Source organism: Pleurodeles waltl, chromosome 4_1, assembly GCF_031143425.1.
Source record: "Pleurodeles waltl isolate 20211129_DDA chromosome 4_1, aPleWal1.hap1.20221129, whole genome shotgun sequence".
Classification (NCBI taxonomy): domain Eukaryota; kingdom Metazoa; phylum Chordata; class Amphibia; order Caudata; family Salamandridae; genus Pleurodeles; species Pleurodeles waltl.
This window is the reverse complement of record NC_090442.1, coordinates 529,209,581-529,233,705: the sequence shown is the minus strand read 5'-3', so window position 1 is coordinate 529,233,705 and position 24,125 is coordinate 529,209,581. Positions and strand designations below refer to the sequence as shown.

General features: G+C 44.2%; 1 protein-coding gene across 3 annotated transcripts in view; it reads left to right on the top strand.

The window, feature by feature from the left end:
* The window catches only part of CNTN1 (contactin 1), an 895,734-nt gene that overhangs the window by 464,472 nt on the left and 407,137 nt on the right, over window positions 1-24,125 (top strand). For all 3 annotated transcript variants that reach the window (XM_069228856.1, XM_069228858.1, XM_069228855.1), the window contains one exon: window positions 23,530-23,667. In XM_069228856.1, the coding sequence (XP_069084957.1) occupies window positions 23,580-23,667 (88 nt within the window). In that variant the 5' untranslated portion in view covers window positions 23,530-23,579. The remainder of the gene's footprint in view (window positions 1-23,529; window positions 23,668-24,125) is intronic.

Here is a 24,125-nt window from a genome sequence, read left to right as displayed (position 1 = left end):
CTGAATAATTTAACACATGCACAGATTTCTAAATCATTTATAGTCCTAATTTAAATGTTTGACGTTCACGGTCCGTGCATTTAATTGTGGATTTGCTTAAAAATCATGAATGGGCAATATATTTGTTCACTTTACACATAGTGTGTTTTCCAGGGCACAGATTTGCTAGGTATCATATTTTTGTTTATTTCCGTTCACAGTTTATTTGAACTACAGTCACAGGGTGATGGGAATCTGACGCTCCTTGACACAGTAAAACCTGGCAGAGTGAATGCAGCGTTTAATTTGTGGCGATGTTTTCCAGAGCTCAACACTGGTAGTTGCACATCAGTCTCAACGTGCACATATAAATGTATATTAGCCACATGTGAATTGCCTCCACTACAAGCTTTATGAATGAAAATACCGTTTCTAATAGGAGGTGTTAGACTTGACATTCTTGGCGTGGTCTCCCCTAACTTTTAGTCTCTGCTTCCCAGGTTGTTGATGTGTGCTGGACTCTGTTTTTGATACTCTGGGAACTTTACCACTACTAACCAGTGCTAAAGTGGAGGTGCTCCTGTGTAAAATGTATGTGTAATTGGTTCTCCTTGCTTGGCATATTTGATTTATTAGTAACTCCCTATTAAAATGCACTAGCGCTGCCCATAGCCTGTAAATCAAATACTACTAGTGGGTCTGCAGCATTGGTTGTGCCATCCACATTAGTAGTCCTGTAAACATGGCTCAGACCTGCCACAGCAGTGTCTGTGTGTGCAGATTTAAACTGCCAATTCAACTTGGCAAGTGTACCCGCTTGCCAGACCTAAACCCCTTTTATACATGTAAGACACCCCTAAGGTAGGCCCTAGGTAGCCCCATGGGTGGGGTTCAGTGTATGTTAAAGGTGGGACATGTAGTGGTGTGTTTTACGTGTCCTAAAAGTGAAATACTGCTAAATTCTGTTTTCACTGTTGCAAGGCCTATCTCTCTCCTAGGTTAACATGGGGGCTGCCTTTAAATATTATTAAAGTGCAGATTCCCTTTGAGAACAGATAAAAATATGGAGTCTGGCGTCTCTGAACTCACAATTTAAAAATACATCTTTTAGTGCAGTTGGTTTTTAGATTGTTAGTTTGAAAATTCCACTTTTAGAAAGTAGGCATTTTCTTACTTAAACCATTCTGTGACTCTGCCTGTTTGTGGCATCCCTGTCTGGGTCACTTTCGCAGTTGGGCTGTTTGTGAATCCCCCTCTAGACAGAGACAAAGGGAGCTGGGGTGTAGCCTGCATATTCTGATGGGCAATCTGTGCTAGAGTGGAGGGAGGAGTGATCACTTTCATCTGAATGGGCTGTGCCTGCCCTCTCACAATGCAGTCTCCAACCCCCTGGTGTGTTTCTGGGGCCTGGCCTGGGCAAGGCACATTTTTGCAAATAGAGAGACTCCCCTTTGAAGTTTGCCAACTTCAAAGGCACAAATGGGTATAAGTATTGGACCCAAAACATCTGAAAATTAGATCACTTCTGGAATCAAGAGGAACCTCTGCCAAGGAGAACAGCTGAAGAGCTGAGGAGAAGTGCTGCCCCTGCCTGTGACTGTGCTTTGTTGGGCTATCCTGAAGTTGCTGCTTCTGCCTGTGAAAGGGGACAAAGACTGGACTTTCTGGTGCATTCCTGCTTGAGAGGTGTCTCCAAGGGCTTGGAGTAGAGCTTGCCTCCTGTTTTGAAGCCTCAGGGACCACAAAGGCTTCACCATCCAGTTTTGAGTACATGCTGTGCACTCTAGCTTGCCAGAGATTGCCATTCCAGTTCGTGTGCCCCTTGAAGTGTATTCTTGGAGAAAACCTGTCTAACGACGCCGGACGTCGCTGTACGACTAAGGACACCGCTGCCCGGAAACCGTGATGCCAACTGCCCCAAAGCTGTGGACCTTGCAGAAGTGTGAGGATCCCAATGACTCCGCAGGCCTCACGTCGCCGAAGCCACTGATCCTGCACAGCCTCGCTGAGATCAGAGTGTCATAAGTCCGACGTCCGTGACATCTGATGCCATCACAGCACCTGCGGCCATGTGATGTCATTGCGACCCTGTGAGGTCGCCCCACATCATCGTGACTTCGCCAGCCTTCATATCTGCCGGAACCAAGGGACCGACACCTCGCAACTGGCGCCGCCTCACATCCCCTGCTATGCAGTAAGGACCCGATGCCTCTTCTTGACGCCTCAGTTCCACTGCCCCGTAGCACTGGAACCAACAGTGCCTCAGATCCAGCGACACCTTTCTCCCCAACTCCGTGCACTGGCCTGTTTTCTACTTGCTTCCCAAAGGTACTGTACCTGGGTGTCTGTATGACTCCATAAACCGCGCAAGTGGTGTCGCATTTTGGGAAAATGACTCCGTCACAATGCCGCTTTATACCAATTTGCAGCATTTGTGCCTCTATGTGCTATTTTTGTGTTTTTAAGTGCAAAAATCATATTTTTAAGTGTGTATTGTGGATTTTTATCGTATTTGGTCTTGTTTATTTAGATAAAATATTTACAATTTTTCTAAACCTGTGTTGTCATTTTGTAGTGGTTCACTGTATTTCTGTGTGTGTTGGTACAAATACTTTACACATTGCTTCTGAGTTAAGCCTGCATGCTCGAGCCAAGCTACCAAGAGGTGAGCAGGGGTTAACTGAGTGTAATTTTCCTTTACCCTAACTAGAGTGAAGGTCCTTGCTCGGACAGGGGTAAACCTGACTGCCAACCAAAGATGTTTTATGTTTGAAACATTTTTGATGTTCGATTTTCCCTGTAAATGTGCACAGGTTCATAAGAACATATAGAGGAGCGTACATTGCAGTTTATCAAAATAGATACTAGTGACTCCCTGTTCCACAAAATGTCTAGGTACAATGAAGTTTCTGCCGGCAGTTCTTGTTGAAGTTCCAAAAACATAATGGGGACCAAGACCTATTGTGTGCAAACCTTTTCATCTGTTTTTGCTAGTAAATAGAAATTTGTGTTTGTCACTAGCTGGAACTACCTCATATTTATCACTCACGCCTGCCTTTGAAATTGACTTGTTAAGTCTATTCCAAGAAATGCATCCATTTCATGTTTGCCCTAGAATACTGGAATGCCTTTTCAGGCAATCTCACTGCAAAAATCAATTTCCGAACCTCCTTTTTAAGGGGCACTCTGAATAGAATACAATAACAATCCTTCACTCAATGTATCTGTTTTGACATCTGTCATTAACGCTTTACACACTGATATGGAAATTGCTCATCTGTAAAATGTTTATATAGTTATTAGTCTTGAAGTTCTCAAAAGAGCACACTGGAAAAATTAGTGTGGTAAGACATCTCATTTAACCGAGATGCTAGTTTTTTTTATGCATCACGTTGTGTACTTATTTTTTAAATGTATTTTACTTGAAATAGAGAAACACATTCAATAAGGATGAAAAAGATACATCACAGTTTACCCTCCAAGGGTATCCTAATGTTTTCGATATTTGGCTCTTAAAATAAAGAATGTTTTGAATCAGAACCTCGCTATTTCTGAGTTCTGTAGGAGACCTTTAACAACACTCTTGAAATGGTAATGGTATTTGTGGGAATATAGAAGAAGAGAATCCCAGTAGGTGTATTAGCTAATCACTTCCTTCAGCGCAACCTAACTTATGTCGCCATTATAAGATTGGCTGTAAATGCCGCCCACAGCCGCCACGACGGCTGCCGAAAGAACTTCGCCGTGGCTAACATCCGTCTGCCAAATTATGACCACAGATGGATTTCCAACATAAGAAGGGCGGAAATCGGGCTGTTTTGCCATCATAGCGGATGGTGTTAAGGTGGCGCTGCTACCACCAGCAGCGCCATGCCAGTAGACCGCCGCCAGCCGTATTATGACAAATAAAAATACGGCCTGGCAGTGTTTTGCTGGTGGGCGCTGCTGGCAGTAGCAGCGCCCTGCCCCGACCCCTGCAGGAAGACTCCCTGGATACAGGCAAGTTGGGATTCTGACAGGGGGTGGGGGTGTGGTGTGTGTGTGTGTGTGTGTGTGTGTGCATGAATGTGTGAGTGTGTGCGTGAATGCAAATCTGTGTAGTGTTGTTTGTGTGTGTATATGCGTGTGTGAGAATGCATGTATGAATGCGTGTATGCCTTTGTGAGTGAGTGTGTGTATGTGTGGTGCGTGTCTGCGAGTGTGCGTGTATGGGGGTGAGGAATTAGAAGGGGGGAGCGTGGATGGAGGAGGTGTTGGGGGGTGTCTGGGGAGTGTTTGGGAGGGTGGGAGGGCCTCCTACTAGTGATAGGGAAGGTGGTCAAAATGCCGTCAGCTGTACATTAGCGGCCTCTGGGCTGGAAATTGTTATCCCTGGCCCGCAGCTGACACCGCCATGGCGGTCGGAGTGATATATTGGTGGGTTGGCTGCAGCCAATCCGCCAATGTCATAATGTGGCGGTATGTACCGCCAGCCTATTGGCGGTACAACCACCACATTATCACCAACCGCCGGGGTCATAATGACCCCCTTAGTATTGCCATTCAATAACCCGTCGTAAAATTCCACTAACAACAGCAGACAAGTGTGTACTTAATATCAGTTCAGTCCTTGACTTAAGGTCATGTTTCACACAAGCCTACCCTCTTTGTCTTCCCATACATCAACTTTCGCCATGTTTCAGAATCTCAAATATGTTTCACAAGACATGAATAATTTCAAAAGAACTGATTTATTTCTTAACCCAGAGTTAGTCCTGATTTGTAAAAGAATGAGTGCCGGTGCCCTTTAAAATGACCATGCAGACTTCCATCCACTTCTTGCCTCTTTAATCCTGTTAGAGAGATACTCCCTTCCCTTTTATCTCACTCTTGCAGGTTCCTCCAATCTCCCTTTGTCACAGATGTCTGTCTTTCTCTTCTGCCATCTTTCCACTTTGTGTGTTTTTTGTTCTCTTGTGCTCGGAAAATGTCGGAAGAGGGAAAATAAGTACTGGTCCCCAAAAATGCGTGCAGGTAGCCCACAGCAGCAATCACTGGCTCAAGTTTATAATTTCCTGGAGTCATCAGGGTTTGGAAAACCATCTTCTCCTGGCAGAGATGAGTAGAGGTTGCACTAGTATTTCCGTATGTATCTATTAAGCTTATATAGCACTCTCATAAAAACACTTGGGTCCAGATTGTCTAAGAGATTGCATTTCCCTTGTGTCACACAAGGCATCTGTGCATTCCCTAGTGACAGCTATAAAACTTGGGAACCCGGAACTCCAGTTGAGGGCCTAGCTGGATAGATTGAAGGGAGAGGTTTTGACACTTGGCCTCTCAGAGCCAGATCACGGCCCCCCTAAAGATAATAATATGCATTACATGGCCCATTGGCAGCCGGGACTGAAATTTAGGGTAGGCATCTGTGGATCAAAGGGAAACCCTTTGAATCACCCACAACTTCAAAGGCACTCTTCAGTATATCTACTGGTACCAAACTTCAGCAACTTACAACTATGCTTGCAGAAACGTGGGGCAGAGACTCTGGACTGCCCTCAGGAAGGGACTGTGCACCCTTCTGATACTGTGGTTGCCCTGGACAAACTGGTCTCTGCAGTGTGGTACTCTGAAGTGTGCTCTCCAAGGGTACAATGACGTGTCCCCTGTTCTCTTGTGGGGGTCTCAGAGACATTAAAGACCTCTCATGAGGGACCTACACATTCTACCAGTGTAATCTGGAGAACGGTGCCCTCGTAAATACTAGCATCATTGGCAGGTCTTCATTAGGCAGCAGCGGTTGGAGCGCTGAAGCAAGTATACTATCTGGAGAGTGGTTTTGCCTGGTGCAGTGCCTTCCAGGTACTGTCCGCATTTCAATGAGTGTGGCCCCATCATCGAGGGCCCATGAAACACATAAGCGGCTGGTTTGTTGTGAGTGTAAGCACCAGTGCGGGACCCCACATGGCCCTCCTCAAGTGTGTCACATTTCTCTCATGCAGCTCCAGACTGCATGCTCATTGTGTGCTGTGTTTGTGTCATAGGTTTCGACTCTCAGCGGTGTGGGCATCCCAGGAGCAGTGCTGTATCCTACCACTGCAGCCCCGCTCAACTTGCGTATTTTGTGTGTGTAGCTGGATCATCTGATGCGACTCATGTCATCACACACCAGACGTTGTGCCTCATTCCAGGGACGCATGGAATCAGAATCCTTTGTGCGCATGCTCATGGTTTGTCTGGTGTGACACAGGTCATGGCTCAACACACATTGTGCCTCAATCCAGGGAGATAAGACATTGAGCACTTTGTGTTGGCGATTGGGATTGTCCTGAGTGACTCAAGTCATCGCACACCAAACATTTTGCCTCATTGCAGGGAGGTACAGCATTGAGCACTTTGTGTTTGTGATCGGAATCATCTGGTGTGACTCAAGTCATTGCACACCCGACATAGGCCCTCTATCCATAGAGGTGCAGATTGGTATCTCTTCATTTGGAACCGGGACCATCTGGTGCTTCTCAAGTCATCACGTCCTAGACGATGCACCTCCTCCCTGGGAGGTGCGGAATTTGGTAACTATTGTGTATTAGAGTACCTGGGTTGGCTGGGTGCCACTTTGACTAGTGTGTGTCTCCCAGAAACCCTTCCCCTGTGGTTTGCATGCCTGGACCCGCGCCAGAAGGCACGGTGAGAAAACCTGCTGGGGGTCTGAGAGCACAGTGACAGCTAACCTGCTGGATATCAGTGCACCTCATTAGGGTGCCGGGAGCGAGTGCATGCAAGTGCTAAGTTACAAGCCACCTGATATCCGTGGCACCATTTGGCAGTGCGGAGTGAGTGTGCGGGAGCGGTTGTGGGTCATTTTTACACCATACAATGGTGTTGTCAGACATGTTCATTCTTGCCAGAGGACTTACACAGTTGACCTTAGATTTTACCTATGTGGCCCAGGCTGCTGAGCTAATTTAAAGTGCTGCATTGTTCCATGAGTACATATTGCTGCTGTCGCTGTCAAGTGGGGAGCACCCTAGGGCTGTGTATAACTGAGCTGGGGTAATCGCTAGGATGGATCTTGTGCAGACAATGTTTGGCACCTCATGTGAGTGCAAGGAGGGAATGTGTTTTTTTTCTCATGTGTGCATACTGTAACAGTCTTTTTAACACAGTTGGGCTTACTACTGCTAATATTGTTTCAAATGGTGATTCCTACTCAGAGTTACATGTTATTCATGCTCTGTTAATTAATGTGTTTGTTGAATACAAAACTTATTTACATACCCCTCATGTTAATTCTGTTTTGTGATGCCCAGTGTAATTGTTGTGTGGAATTGCTGTGCCATTGCTTTACATATTGCCCCTGTGATAAGTCTGATTGGTGTGTGCCAAGCTATCCAAAGGTGAGCGCACATTATACAGTGAGTGTAATCACTCACCCCTGACAGCAGTGGTGAGTTCTTTCTGTCAAGGTCCCAGCCTCAACCAACCAGAACGCGCCACCTCTAATAGAATCCACCTGGTGGGGTGTACGAGGAACCAACTATTGACACACGGAATGAGGTGGTGGCTTTTGGATAGAGTAGTAGTCCCCCGGCTTACTGAGGCCCAGTAGGTGGGACTGGAAGAGTAGATTTAGGAGGAAGAGATACACACATCCTTATGAGATATGGCCCCTGGTAAATGCCTGGGGCCTGATGGCATACTGGTGAAAAGCTATCAGACCTACTCCAAGTTGCTGGTCCCTAGACTATTGGAGATGTTCCTAGAAGCTAAGCATCAGGGCACGTTGACATTGCCTATGCAAGAAGCTCTCATCATGATGATCTCTAAATTGGATAAAAACCCTGGAGACCTGGGGTCTTATAGACCACTCTCTATGTTGAATGTGGAAACAAAGGTCCTCTGCAAGCTGCTAGCCACCAAGCTGCAACAGGTTGTGATCAACCTGGTGGAGGATGACCAGTAGGGTTTTTTGCTGGGTATAGGTACCCGTATTAATTTACGGCAACTGTCCCATGTGATGCACCCACTACTAGGAATGGATGTGGAAGTGGCACTGGTGGCATTGGATTTAGAGAAAGTGTTTGGAGCAACTGTGGAAGTAGTTGAGGCTTAGTGGGGCCGAAATCTGTGTCTTGGGTGCATCTTCTGTACCCTGAGCCCACAGCGCGGGTACGGACGAGAAGAATAGTGTCCAAGGTTTTCTGTGTGAAGAGGGACACAAGACAGAAACGTCCTCTGTCTCCTATCCACTTTGCACACTGGTGGTGTGCCTGTGGCAGGAGCTGGGGCATTGGCGTATGCGTGTTGGGGTCACAGTGCATACTTTGTTGATAAATGTCAGCGACACTCTCCTTTACCTGCACCTGTTGGGAATCTTAGAGAATTTTGGCAGAGTGTCAGGCGTGCATGTCAGTAGAAATCTGATGCTCCTCTTCCCATTGATAGGCCTAGTGGTGCATCCGGTGGCAGAATTCCCCAAGGTGGGATGGCCCTGTAAAACGGAGAAGTTCCGATATCTGCGTATGCAGATAGCCCACGCCAGTTCTCCCCAATAGGAGCTTAACATGGGCTGGAGGACAGATAGTTTGTGAGCCTCCATTCGCTTTGGGAATATGCTTCTGGTTTTAGTGATGGGAAGGTTGGCCTTGAGCAAAGTGGTTCTTTTGCCCCGTAGCCTGTATGCAATGCAAAACTTTTTTTGTGATCTCCCGAAATCCGTGTACATGAAACGTAATAGCCCCTGGTGTCTTTGTTGTGGGAGGGTAAGAGGAGTAGTGTCAAGCTAAACATGCTGAAACTAGTCACTGGGGACCGACTCTAGGCCTACCAATCTATCCTGCCAGCTGCAGTTTAAAACTTGTAGGGAAGCTTATCAAAATGATCCATTTTGACAGGAGACAACCTTCCTTTTTAATATCATTAAGTCACCCACATGTAGGCCTTGTAGCCCACAAGGTAAGATGCATGGCATTTGAAAGTGGGAAATTTAGATTTATACCTCAAAGGTCTGCCAAATTGAACCTTAGAAGGGTGTATTATAACATAGCCATGGAAGAATGAGCGGAAGAACCAATAGCTGTAAGGTCCTTTAACATGAACAAAGCCTTCAACTCTGTAGAATGGACGCTCCTATTTGCCATTCTGAGGAAGATGGGGATGGGACCCATATTCTTAGCTTGGGTTTAACTTCTGTACAATGAGTCAACATCGAAGGTGAAAGTAAATGGGTTGTTGTTACTTGAATTCCCATTTGGGAAGGGCATGTGACAGGGCTGTCTCCTATAGCCGATGTTATTCGCCATGGATGCACAAATTAGGAGATGGACATGAAAGACAGGATGGGAAGAAAGAATATCTCATTATGCTGCTAATGTAGTAGTATATTTGACTGAGCCTGCATTTAGAGTGAGGGACATCATTGGCATATGTGGCAGACACAAAGGACTGACAATTATTTTGGAAAAGTCATTGATATATCCGATGGGTGGCTGGACAATAGGCAAAGAATTGACATTACCACTGGCAGTAGAGACCTATCACTTCAATTATTTGGTAGTACAGATAACCAGAAACTAAAAGACACATTACAGTGATCATATTGCTCGGATTATATTACAAAATAGCCATTTAGCATACTGAAACATTGTTTTCTTTCTACAAGACTTGATCATATGATAAGGACATTACACTGGTTAAGTGACACACTGAGAGCTATCTAAATTACAGCAGAGATAAACCTACTAGGCAGTGTAGCACTCCCCAACATTAGGAAATATCATGAAGCAGCAAAGATTTGTAGTTAATGAATGGGCATATGCACTGCTCAATGAACCAGCATATAGGATAAACTAGCTCAAGTTTGGCACACAGGGTTATAAACATATATTATGCGAAAGAAGTATAAAAAGAACATGTCTTCTTGCCACCAGCAAAGTCATTAATTTAGGGCACACGAACTGGGAAATGGGATGGGACAAAAAACTGAGCCCCAAAACACCTCTATGGTTTGACACACAACTCAGGGAAGTGACAACACTGCTGGGGTTTAAAAAATGGGATGACATAAGCATCTCATCCCTAGAAGACATAAGGTACACAAACAGGATAGTACCATTTCAACATGTGCAGAAGGGATATGAGATGTCAGCAACAGATATGTATAAGAAATTACCATTACATCATGCATTGCAGTCACAGCTAGCTTGGAAGTAGAGGCTAAAGAGGACTCCCCATTAGAGAGGAGACTATTGGATGGAAGAAGAATAATGAAGATTGTTTCATATACCCAAGGTACATTCATGGCAAATACACAGACAGGCTTACAAAGGTTTTAATTTAAAATATTTCTTTATTGAAATTTCTTCAATTACAATTGCAGTTCAGGACTGACTTGCGTCATCATGGGCACATTTGGAATCAACAACTGTTAATTAGGCATGTAACATTGTCCACAAATAGCTGAACAGTGGAAGCAGTCACTCATAGCATCCCAAACAATTGGCATCACCCATGCCTCACCCCACATGGGTGTCAATGTCTCAGCCAAACCCTGCATAGGAGTGAATTCACATAAAGGCAAACAATAATGTGAAATGATGAGTCGTAACTTAGCAGGTGTAAGCAACTACTCATAACCATTTGTGCACCTGACACAGCAGAGAGGGTGGACACAAGGAAGGATAACTTTTCAAATAGGCATATAGGTGGGCAGGTTACTGCCATCTAAAGGTTACACATTTAGTATGATTGTTCTGGCAGTGCTCTGGCACATTACTCTGATCTGTGTCCTGCTACGGCCCTCACGTGCTATTGGGTCAGAGGCTAGAATCTCCTCCTTGTCTTGTGTGACAAATGCCTTTAACATTTCCACCTATAGCCCCTCCATAGGCTGTCTTTTTACCCCCGGTCTCTCCTCAGTCTACAGATCTGCAGCCTCTGCCCTGGCCCACAGCTCCAGAGAGGAGTGCCAACGAGTGTACAGGGGTCCTTCCTGTAATCTGCAAAGAAGGGAGATTTCAGTTTTTGCAGAGACCATGGCTAGGTCAAGAATTCTGTCACCCATTCTACGATGTCTTTTCCATGGGTAAATGTTCACTAAACAAAGGGCCATGGAGCCAACATTCTTCCTACCCAGTGTACGTTCCACATTAGTTATCGATGCGCTCCAGAATCGCCTAACCTTAGGGCATTCCCATACTATGTGGAGAAACCCAGCGTCACTCAGGCACATCTAGGACACGGCATGTGGTCTGGACATGCTTACAAAAGTTGAGGGAAAATTGGCAAATGGATTTTGGGAAATTGGATGACCGTAATTTAGATGATTCACTTACATTTACAAATGAGATGGCAATAAAACCTAGTTATTGTTTCAGTTACATCAAAATACTGTACATAATTTATTATAGCTGGGCATTACTATATAAAATGGGCAGTGTGGGAGATAATATATGTTGATGAAAAAACGACTAAAAGGGTACCTTCACACACATGCTATGGGATTGCCCAAAAATACAAAAATATTGGGGAGATGTGGTGAGAAGGTTAGAGGACACTACTGTTACTAAGACTAAGATGGAGGCATCCTTTCCTTTCTTGGAAATACAAATGAAACAAGCTATGTATGAATTCTGATAAACCCAATGTTTTGCTACAGCTAGTAGAGATATCACCTAAAAATGAGGAAATGAGGTTGGCCCTATGATACCTTACTAGGATATGTGTATGGATGCCTGTCTAGTGAAGGAAAGGTGAATATATGTGAAGTGGTGGGTGCCCCAAGCAATTCGAGAAGATCTGGGGTGGATGGATACTGGATAGAAATGGAGCAGAGTAAGGCAAAGGACATCTTAAAAACTCCTGGGTCAGTGATGAGCATGCCTCATTGATGTTGTACTTTTTAGAATGCCAAAATGAAAGTGTTAAGCATTACAACTAGATCCATGTGACAGCAGAGATGGCGACAGAAAGTTACCATATGAGGTTCTCAAATGCTTTGTTATGTTGGAATAACATAAAACTAATTAAAAAAATACTTTTAGAAAAAACCTTAAAGTTAGCATGTCCTCACAGTTACTAGAATTCAAATGCTATTTCTACTGTAACCAGATGGGCCGGCCCATATAGAAACTGTGGGAAGCAATATCAAATATTAGACCTGCTTCCTCTGGAAAAGGACCAGCTAGGAACATTATTAAACCACAATTTCTAATAGTTATTAAAATCCCAACACAATGCTGAAGTCAGATTTGTAATACATATTAAGGCAAAGTAACATTTACAAAGTTACCTTTTCTCTGCCAAAAGCTCCTGAAGGCTAATTTGCATTTGCTGTCCACCAGTAGCCCAATCCTGATGAGGTGTGAAAATTGCTCCCAGCGCAGAGTCTATGTCTTGTGTGTGGGGATGTGGTTGTTCTTCTCCTGGCAGAAAGACCAGCTGGGTTGCACCCAGGAACATCATTTACTTCAAAAGGACCTTCCCTGTCACAAGCAAATGCTAGATGACATCTGGAAAGGCCACAGCTTTTGTTCTCCCAGTGAGGCAGGCACCATAACCAGTGGAGGGACAGCTTGCTCCAGAACTGGCTTGACGATACCAAGGAAAGAGCACTGCCTATTACCCTGAACACACCTCTGGGTGGGAATACAGGCCATGCACAAGGAAAGAAAGGTTTCTCCATCTTGGATTTTGAGAGTGAGGGGCACTGCAGTATTGTTTGCTGCAGGGCAAACAGGAACTGTTGCAAAAGTGGGTAGGGTTATCCCTGGGGACCTTTACCCTATTGGTTAGGAGATGTCCAGGAGTCACCCTCAACCACTAGCTAGTGCCAAGCATAATTAGACATCCCTAGCTCCCTTCTTCAGAACACTTTCTGTGCCTGAAGAAGAACTCAAGATGACTGGTCCTTCTGTCTGTGACCTGAGAGGAGCCCTGAAGGACTGGATCTGCTATCTCCTTAACCCAGGCCAAAGAAGGCGATTGCAAGGGTCAGTTGGCTGACCTGTGTAAATACATGGCTACCAAAAGCTGAATTTCCTAGTTGACCAGTGTTGGAGGTGGCACATTCGGGTTGGCTGAGACGTGTTGGAGGTGGCACGCTCTGGAGCCCTAGCCAGGCAGAACCTACCACTTCTATCAGGGGTGGGTGATTACACTCGTTGTACAACCTGCGCTCACCCTTTGGTAGCTGTCAAGCTTATTACTGGGACAATGTGTAAAGCATTGACACAGCACTACCACACAACAAATACACTGAGCATCAAAAAAGAGACTTCACAAGAGGTATGTAAATAAAGTTTGTATTCAGCACACACATTAATGAATACAACATGAACATTATGTAAATCTAGACATAAATCACATTCAAAAATATCGCCAGCAGTATTAGGCCCAATTGTGTTAAAATGACATGAGCTTTAGGTACACATGAGAAAAATAATACTTTTCTACCCAGCACTCTCATGCCGGGGAAAAACGTTGTCAGCACGAGACCCACCCTAGCGATTATCCCAGTTCAAAATGACACAGCTATAGGGTGCACCCCAGTTCACAACAATAGCAGCAATATGTACATACAGAGAATTGCTCCACTTTTAACTAGCTCTGCAGCCTAGGCCACACAGGTAAAACTCAATGTAAATCCTCTGACAAGAACCAAGGTGTACAGCAAAACTGTCATGCGGTGGAGTCTCCCATAGGCAGTCACTCCTAGTCACTTGCTCCACACCGCTTCACAGTGCCACCAATATCAGACAGACTAATGTACATGCACCTGTACACACCGACTCCCAGCACCCTAATGCAGTGCACTAATATTCAGCAGGCTAGTGGTCACTCCGTTCGCAGACACCCCCAGGTCCAAACCTTCTCCACCCTCCAACAAGTTCCTACTACCACACCCCCGATGAGTTGGAGATGAGAGGATCCCTGGATCCTAGGCCTTTTGCGGCTCGATGTACACTTCTTCAGGATCCTGGGGCAAAGGTGGGAGAAGACAGAGATAACGGCTGATCAGGCAACAATCAACAAATGGAAGTTAGTCGACCAATCTGGAAGTTCACTCAGGGGTGTCCACGCCTTACCTTACGGTGCTGGCCCCATTCTGCCAAACACAAAGGAGAGTCACCTTAAGACATCCGCTGTTCACAGTGAAGACCAGCCAAACTAGAAACTCCAATACCCAAATATTTACCAATTCTGCACCTTCCTGGTAGGCGGACACAACGTCAGGGGTGAGATGACTTGAATCACCCCTGACTCTCCCGGTTGCACACAAAGAGTTACCAAATCCACACCTCCCTGGAACAAGGCACAACATCTGGTATATGATGACTTGAGTGATACCAGACAATTCTGATTGCACACGAAGAGTTATTGATGCTGTACCTCCCTGGAATGAAACACGTCTGATGTGTAATGACTTGAGACACATCAGACAGTTCCTGACACACACAAAGAGTTATCATTGCAATACCTCCCTAGAATGAGGCAATACATCTGATGCGCGATGACTTGAGTTGCATCAGACAAACCCAGGCGCACACAAAGAGTTATCAAGGCCGTATCTCCCTGGAATGAGGCACACAGTCTGGTGCACGATGACTTGACGCACATGAAGGGTTATCAATGTCGTACCTCCCTGGAATGATGGACTACATCTGGGGCACAATGACTTGAGTCACACCAGACAAATCTAGACACACAAGAATAGTTATCAATCCCTTACCTCGCTGGAATGACATTCAGTGGTGCCCCACGAGATAGAATGCGACACTGCTCTGTGTACCCCTCACCTCAGAGGGTCACAACCAGTGAATCGGACACCACAAACAATGAGCATGCATTTTGCTGTCACACAAGAGAAATGCGTCACACTAGACTAAAGCAGGCCACGCAGGGTCCCGCTAACAGTGAATCCGCTCACTACCAACAAGACGCTTACGTGTATCATGGCCCCACAATGAAAGGCCACACTCTTGAATGCAGGCAGTACTTTGAAGGCTCCACACCAGGCAAATCTGATCTCTAGGTGCAATACTTAGTTCCACACTCACACCGCTGCTGCCTGGTAACATCCAGCAGATGATGTAGGCACGTAAGAGGGCACCGCTCTCCAGATGACACAGGTAGAAGGTGTAAGCCCCTTGCAGGAGGTCTTTAATGTCCCTGAGACCTCCACCAGAGAACAGGGACAGGGAGCAAGCCAACAAGCCTGTGGAGAGCACACTTCAGGGTGCCCCACAGCAGCAACCAGTTGTTTGCCCAGGCCAGCCACAATGCAGGAAGGGTGCATGGTCCATTCTTAGGGCAGTAATTACTCTTTGTGCACAACAGATTCTTCTGGCAGTGTGTACCATGTGGTCCAGGGTCTCCAGCTCATGTTCCTTCAGTCAGTCTCTACCTTGCTGCAGTGTGGCACCAGTAGTTTTACTACAGTATGCCTTTGAACTTGGGGGAGGTTCAGAGAGTTCCCCTTTGAACCATAGATGTCTCCCCTAAATTTCAGCCCTGTCTGCCATGGGGCTGTGGAATGGAGATCCTAATCTTCAGTAGGGCCAAGTGTCAAAACCTTTCCCTCTAGTCTATCCAGCCAGGCCCACAAATGGCAGAGGTATTCATTGCAGTTGTGTGCCCACGTTTTATAGCTGTCACTGGAGAATGCACAGATGTGCTCCTCATCCCCCAGTGTGGACTCGAGGTGAATTAAAAGGCACACAAAGCAATTTAGGGCAGAGAAACGTCCACTTTCTACAAGTGGCATTTCTCTATGATTATTGACAAAACCACATTTACTATAGAAAGGGGTTTGTCAGGACAAATCTAATGATAGTAAACAACATGAAGCCGCTCTGCTGCAACCCACTGTTGCAGCCAGGCATATTTGTAACACTTCTCCATTTTAACCTATGGGCACAGCAGCTCTCCTATGCAGTGAAAGCACACATGGGTATTCTTCACTCTCTGGCCATACATGCCCTTGTGCACATACAAGCCTGCATTGGCATGTAAGACACATGTTTAAAGGCACCATAGGTGCAAGTGCACACTCAGGCCTGCTATAACAGGCCTATGCTGGAGCACCACTGGGCATGCACGCACACACTGGCCCATTCCACTTCCTTGCATTTGTAGGAAGGCGAGCCCACTTCCACACTGTATTTACAGCGGGAAAGGCCCCAGGACCCTAAGGCCACTGGGTAGGGAATCAGCAAATACCTATGGGAAGAGCTGACCCCCATAGGTAGGGATCCCACATGGGGGTTCTTCCCTATCAGGCATCTGAAATCCATGTTTACCTGCCCAGCCTTCTGTCTACCAACTGCCCCGCCCTTCAGGTGGTGCTTTAGGGTAGTGGAAGGTGCCCTCAGGATTGGCTACAAAGTTAGTAGTGCCAACCTAAGCCCAAGCGCAACTGTCCTTCCACAGTCCTGATACATGCTTTACAGGCTATTCTACTGGGTGGCACACTCAGTGCAACATCCCACTAGTAGCCAGGGCTAAACCTGCCCCGGGTATGTGGTGTACCTTTTTATAGGGCACTCCGGGGTGCCTCACCTGAACCAAGCATGTAGGTTCCCTACTCCTAGTGTGCACTTTCCCACTGCAGTATGGGGGAAGTGCCCAGAGTCCTACGGCCAGACAAAGAGAACCAGCAAAAGATTGGGAGGAAAAAGGAAAACATTTCAGGGAAATCCACTACGAAGGGCCATCTCCAACAACCAGTATTAACTGGACTTGACCTGCACCCTGCTGATGTCCTCTGCTTCCGAACTTGATCCCAAGTGCTATACCTGAGGTCCTGTGATGCTGGACTGTGTCTTGCAGGACTTCTACCACTTCTGAGAACCTGGGTCTCACAACATTTTTGGACTTCTATACTTCCAGAGGGCTGTGACAAGCCACCCCAGTCTATGCAACCAAGATGCCACCTCGCTGGGGCAAGAAATCAAGTTTCTGCAACATAGAGCTTCTCAGGAGCAGCAAATCCAAATCGGCAGTTTCTCAGTGAGAAGAATTCAATGATGATACAGTCTTGCCCTGCAAAAGGACTCTGAGCTCTAAAAAAGAGACTCAGTTTGAAGGTAAAACTCTTGAGACTGGCAAAGCCACCTAGAGTATCCTACAAGCAAGAGTACTTCCTTTAGGGTATAATCTGAATTTTTCCCATTCTGACCATTTCCTGCTAAAATCAACAGCATCTGCTGTACTCAAGCCAATGCTTAGCCAACTCTGTGAGGACTTCCTCTTATACATCTGTCTGTTTTGCCACGCTGAAGTGTTTTGACTTCCAGAAAAAGAACTAAGTTTCAAGGTAAAAACCAACAACCAGGCCAAACCTGTTTGGTGTATTTGACCCGGCCTCCTCACTATCAGCCACAAATTGTGCCTAGATCCTGGTCTACCTGAGACCATTAACTATAATTGGTGCTTTGTGGTGCTCTTTTTACTTAAATCTTTACAGCTTCATATATAGGGTTCCCCTAGTGAATTTCTGTTGTTTTGGTGTCATTTTATTCAATTAGTTTTACTATATTTTAGTACATTGGAGTGAGATCTTTATTGTGTTATGTTTCTCTAACTTTTTATCTGGTTTAATACTTCTAAACACTTTCCACATTTTCTTTAAGTTAAGCCTGTCTCTCTGTGCAACAGCTATAAGGGGAGGAGCTCAGGTTTAAATTACTGAAACCTTCGACTGGCCCTAACAAGGCAGTAACTTTATTACTTGTGTTGAACATCAATACACCCTTACTAATAAACCACTTTCTCACAATTGGTATTCAGCAATGCTAACATTCAACAAAGCAGCAATGGGTTCCTAAGTAAAGCTGTGGGCCCCAGAGCTCATTTCTCATGACAAAATAAGTACTGTGTTTATGTCAAACATGATTGGTAACAAGGATTGGTTATGGTATGGATAATAGGGGGCAGTCTATCTTATACTCGAAAAAGAAAGATTTTGAACTGGGGAACTTGCTTCTAATACTAGCTGTGGAACCTGACAACAAAATTGTGTGTTTCTCAGCAAATCACTTATTTTCTTATGCCTAAACATTCAAGATTTGTGTGAAATGTAGTAAAATTGAATGAATGCTGTCACTCCTAAACCTTTTGCCCTCACGCCTCCTGTTTTCTGAATCTTTTTGTTGGCTTTTAGGACTCTGTATCGCTGCTAACGAGTTCTTAAGTGCTTGTGCTTTCTCCTTTAAACATAACATTGATTTACACACAATTGGCACTTTACTTATAAGTCCCTAGTAAAGTTGTACTACTTATACCCAGGGCCTGTAAATTAAATGCTACTACTGGGCCCGCAGAACATATTGCGATACCCACTTAAGTAGCCCTTTAAAAACATGTCTCAAGCCTGCTATTGCACCCTGTGTGCAGTTTAAAACTGCCAATTTGACCTAGAAAAATAAACTGTGTGCTAGCTTTAAACCTTCCTTTTTCATACATATGCGATCTCTATGGTAGGCCATGAATAACCAGGGTGTGTCGTCTTCAAAATGTTGAGCATGTACTTTTAAATGTTACATGCCCTGGTAGGGAAAAACTCATAAATTTGTTTTTCAACATTGAAAAGCCTACCTTTCCTATAGGATGACACTGGGTTACCTTATTAAATTAAATAAGTGATAACTTTTGTGTACCAGAAGATATAAGTGTCATACTTGGTGTCTGAGGAATTGTAATTTAAAACCATCTTTAATGGTAAAATCACATTTTAAGCCGCTTCACTTCAAAGACACTGCCTCAGGTCACACACAAATCATTTCATACTAGCCTATTGTGTCTGCACATCGACTGGAACTACTAGGGCACGGAGGCATGACATTCCAAACAGCTCTGGGTTGAGCTCTAGAAGCTTTTTAACATTTCAAAGCCACCACTATCTATAAAATTAGAACCTCAGACCCACTCTTCAGATCACTTCTGGACCTCTACAAGGTTCTGCTGCCCTGCTGTTGGAAGGACTACCTTGCTGCATGATGGATTGCCCTGCTGCCTGAGGAAGAAAGACTGGACCGGCTCCTTGAACCAAGAACCAGCCGAGTGATTCAAAGGGCTAGCTGACTGGCCTCCTGTTCTGAGCTACAGGGACATAACAAGCTCTAGAGACCTTCTCTGCATCTGACCAGCTGCCCAGACTCAACTGGACTTCCCTGTGCTCTGCTGCTGGCCACTGCAGGAGTGAGTCCTAATCCCTAAGATGTGCCTACCAGGTCATTGACTGTTGACTGTCATCAGAATGTGCTCCTTCTGGTCCAACTGGGGGTTTCCTCAAAACCAATGCAGCACGATGCAACTTGGTGAGCTATGCAGGAACTTGCATTGCAGCTCCTTGCAGCCCATGAGTGGCATCCTCATTGGATCCAATGCAGCGCAACACAACTCAAGCAGGACCTTGCATCACAGACCTTGTAGTCTTCATCAGAACCGGTGCAACACAATGCAATTCAATGCAGGACCTCGAATCGCAGCCCTTACAACTCCTCATTGAACTGACAAAGTGCGATGCAACTCAATCCAAAACCTCATATTGCAGCCCTGGCAGCTTCTTATCGAAACAACACAGAGCGATGCAACACCCTGCACCAAGTACATAAGACACAATCCTCAGTGGGACAAACCTAGTCACTGTATCCATCCAGCACTCCGTTGTGGTTGGCCTGAACTTTTTACTTTGTCCTGGTCTAGAGGCACATGATAACCCCATGCTTTGTTTTGTTAGGTGCTATACTTATTTTAAGCCTTTTAAATTGCATATCTCCAGTTCTACTGATTGAATTTTGTTGTTGTGGTGTCAAATAATTTATTACATTTTACTCTATTTATCTAAATTGATGAGGATTTTTCTTCTGTTTTGTTTTCAGTTTATTGTAGTTTGTGTGTTGCATAAATACTTTACACATTACCTCTAAATTAAGCCTGAATGCTGTTGTGCCAGGCTCCCAGAAAGTTAAGCACAGGTTAACTTAGTGACTGTTTGTGTTTCACCCTGAGAAGGATTGTGGCTGTTGCTCTGGGCTCAAACCATCCACAACCAAACCCCCCAGTTTTTCACATTGTCCCTTCATGAACTTTTTGCTAACTGAATTTAGGAATATGTGATGTAATTTTATAGATCTTGTATTAACATTTTACCTATCATGCTATCACTACATATACTATAGTACAAACTTTAGGATTCACTCTGTCCCATACATTTTATATTGAAATTATAATCAGTACTTTCCTGCAATATTAAATCTTCACTCATATGGATTGTATCCACTAAACTCAGATATTTGCAAAGAAAATGTTATAACCTGCTTTTAATCTACTGGTGTCATGTGTGTCTAGTTCAGAAATTCCAATGTGATTATAAATGCATTACTTATCACATTGTACACAATGTTCTTATTCTACATGGTCCTACCAGTTTTTGCCTTTCCTGGACCCTGATTTGCTGTCATTAAGACTGAGCATTGTGAAACATTGTGAAACAGCTATTCAGCGCACAGTGTTTGTGTTTTGCCATAAAATGCTATTGGTAAAATTGTTTTCCCCCAATTAATCTATTTAACTGTGCTGTAAGGCCATAGTAGATAGCACAGACTGCTTCAGTGGGGAGGAAGTTAAATGTCATATGTGGACATTAGTGTGCATGGCAAAATATGTGGATGACAGGAACACCACTGTGCTCTTGCTAGGCTGTGGTATAAGTACTCTGCACTGACAACACATCAAGAAAAAGTGTCTTTGCCATGTAGGAAATCATATTTATATATGTCTATAAGTCACCCCCTACCTTGTGTATTGTAAGCCTACAGGGCTGATATTTATAAAAAGGTTTGGGAGTTTTATTGTGTTTTCTAAATTTTAAAATTGTCAGTGCTGCTTAAACGTAAATTGCAATTCTCTGGAAAACTCTTTGCTGTTTGTGGACAGCTACCAGGGGTTGAGCAGAGATTCTGTATGGATTTTGTTTTAATGTACCCAGGGTGTAGTTTTAATGTGATAGGGTGTCCCCTACAAATTAATAGCCTAGTTTCTGACATTCAACCTAAATTGTAAACATGTCATCAGGACACATAAAAGATAGGGCTAGGAAATCAATACCATATGATACATGTTTGGACTGTAACATGCAACCTTGAGAATTGTCCTTCTATCTATTTTTTAGCTAGATTGTCCACTCAATTATATATGGCACCTAATATATATTTAGGTCAGTATAGATCTCAGCAGTTTTATATCATCAAATAGGGTACCAAAGAGAGGTCAGAGATTGTATGTCATAACTGCAAGAAAACAGGCACCTAAGCAGTAAGTCACTTAACTCACACTCTACTGTACTTCTACTTTATGCCAAAGTACTCAAGTGAGACACGTGTAAATTGGAATTACTGTGCTAAAGAAGAGTATGACTGCAGGAAGGGAGAAAGCCTGCCAAAATTAGAGGACTCCATAGTGTTAGTGAGTATTGTTTGCGGAAAGTGCTCCAGCCAACACAGAGAGATTACTTTTGCAAAAAGGTCATGCTGTCAACCCCATGCCTTGGTGGCTGGCCAGCACTATTTTCCTTTAGCAGAAACAAGCCATCAGGGGAGTGGAGGGGGGAATAAGGGGTTATTGTTGAAGCTGTCATTGTTTTTCCTGCCCAGGTCCATCATGGCTGGAATGAAATAGTAGTGGTCTCTTTGCATATGGGCCATAGAACAAAGGATCCTATGTCAGAAACAGCTGAGGCTTTGTTGTTGAGCATCGTGGTGAAGCTCTGGAACTCATGAGGAAACGTTTTCCAAAGTTTCAAACCTTTCTTTCAGTGCCCAAACAGCCACTGGGACTCATTTGTAAAGAACCGAGGACCCCAGGAGAAGATGCTTAAAGAATCTCTGGCTGACAAGCAGAGGCTCACAGCAAAGTCCAGTCTGTGTACAGTTGCCAATGGACAGCTGGACACTTCAGGGGAAAGGACTCATACAACTTATATCTCTGTAGCTACAAAGGAGATTAGTCAGCTGGCCCTTGGGCTCCACATCTTTATGCTGGGTGAAAAACGGAGTAGGTCCAGTCTTTCAGGACTCTTCTCTTGTCACAGACAGCTGATTCGGTCCTCATCTGATCCTTTGTAGGTCACAAAAGTGTTCTGAGGAGTGTGCTTTGGGTTCCACATTTAGTGTTGGTACTAACTAGTGGGTGGGCGTAACTCCTGGGCTATCCATAACCAATGAGGGTAAAGGCTCCCTGGCCATGGTCTACCTACATTTTCAGTAGCTCCTGCTTGCCTCATTGGAAACAGGCCCAAAATGAAATGAGTTAGGACTATGCCAAGATGGTCAAAGTCTTCAACCACATTAAACCTTGGCTCTGAGAGCTGGTTGGGTCTTGGAGAGAGTACTATGGAAATTACTAGTGTTGTTCCACATCTAACACTAAAATCCTTATAAGCAGGCCCTGGACACCCAACAAAGAATGAGAAAGAAGTCGGGTAAGACAAAGCAGCAACCAGACAGGCCATTCACAAGAATTGTGGTCTAGTCCTATTTTATCCCTTTGAAGGGCACAAAGGTTTTACATGTGCCTCAGACAGGCCTTTCAGGCAGAATTTGAAAAGGTTGTGCCAACAGAGGGGCAATTCCCCCAACACAGTATGTCCAGCTGAATTCAGAAGAATCATACTTGCCTTTTTAGGTTGAACTGTCAATTAAAGTGTTCTATTGTGTGGTTCCTGAAAGGAAGTTCACACATCATAAAAGTCTAAGTACAGGCTGTGCAGCTCCTGAAGAGCTAATGCAGATTAGCCTCCAGGAGCTTTAGGCAGGGTGAAGGTAACAAACGTTTATTTTTATATTACTTATTAAAAATCTTCCTTCTTGGATTTTAATAAATATTAAAAATGGTGGTTTTATTATGTTTCTAGCTTGTTCCAAACCTGAGATATCAATATTAATATTTTAATCTGTACTTTGATTTTCTATATAGGACAGCCACCTACAGTGAAAACATCTTTTAGGGCCTAGTCACTGTAGAAATGTTCTACATGTGCTGATTTTAAATACCATGCACCCTACCTTGTGGGCTTAAAATGCTTACATAGGGAGGCCTCTGCCTGTTAAAAGGGTTATTTTGACAGGTCTCACTGTAGGTTTTACTCTACAGAAGTCAGGCTACAATAGTAGGCCTGAAGCTATGTTTTGTAGGCCTACTCTGTATGTCACAATAGGTGCTGCGGTGCATAAGTGGCATTTAACTACCAGGCCCAGGGAGATTTATTTACACCACATACTAGGGATTTATAAGCAAAATAAACATGTCAATTAGGAGTAAGCAAATGTACTCATTTTTGGAGGGCGAGCATAGGCCCTTTACTCTTCATTAGCAGAGGTAAAGTTCAGAGTGTTCTAAAGCCAGCAACGCGGATAGCTCAATTGGGGACAGGGGCAGAAATTCACACAAAAGTAATAATTTCCTACCTCCATGTATATGTTACATGTTTTAAGACCATTCATAGTTAAAAGTATTAATTGTTTCATTAAGTAAATTAAAACGTTCTTATCTTTTACATGCCTTTTTTTCTAGATACTTTTGATGAGCTGATCATTTGGTGTATTAGAGACAAATTATACACAATGTGCATGAGGACAACTCTGATCAGAAGAAAAATGTATCTTTTAATAAGTCAACTCTTCGCAGTGAGTTTCATCTCCTGCTTGGCAGGTAAGAGAACCTCATTTATCACTAACATGATTGTGTTTCCAGTGCCTCCCATCTCAAGGTTAACAGTAATATTTGTATCAGATTAATTATTTCTGAAGACTAACAGCTGCTTGTGATAAATTAAGATGGAAAACGTAGTAACCGTCAGTGAAAGAACAACATGCAACCAAGACTACTGTACTCCAGCCCGACCTTACCATTATTTCCACTTCACTCATGGCCAATAAATGTAATTAGATACTCACGTTAAATTAGCAAATCTTTCACAGTGACACTAATAGGGTCATGAAGCACTCCGTACTCAAAATAGTTTAGGTATTTGCAAAGTTAGCCTGTAAATCTTTGAGTGCAGCTACGGGAAACATGATGAGGGAAGGAAGTTGTCTTGAAACTCCAAATAAACTGCATATAGACCTAAAGAAAAGTCAAGCAATAAACCCCAGGATGTGTAATGATCA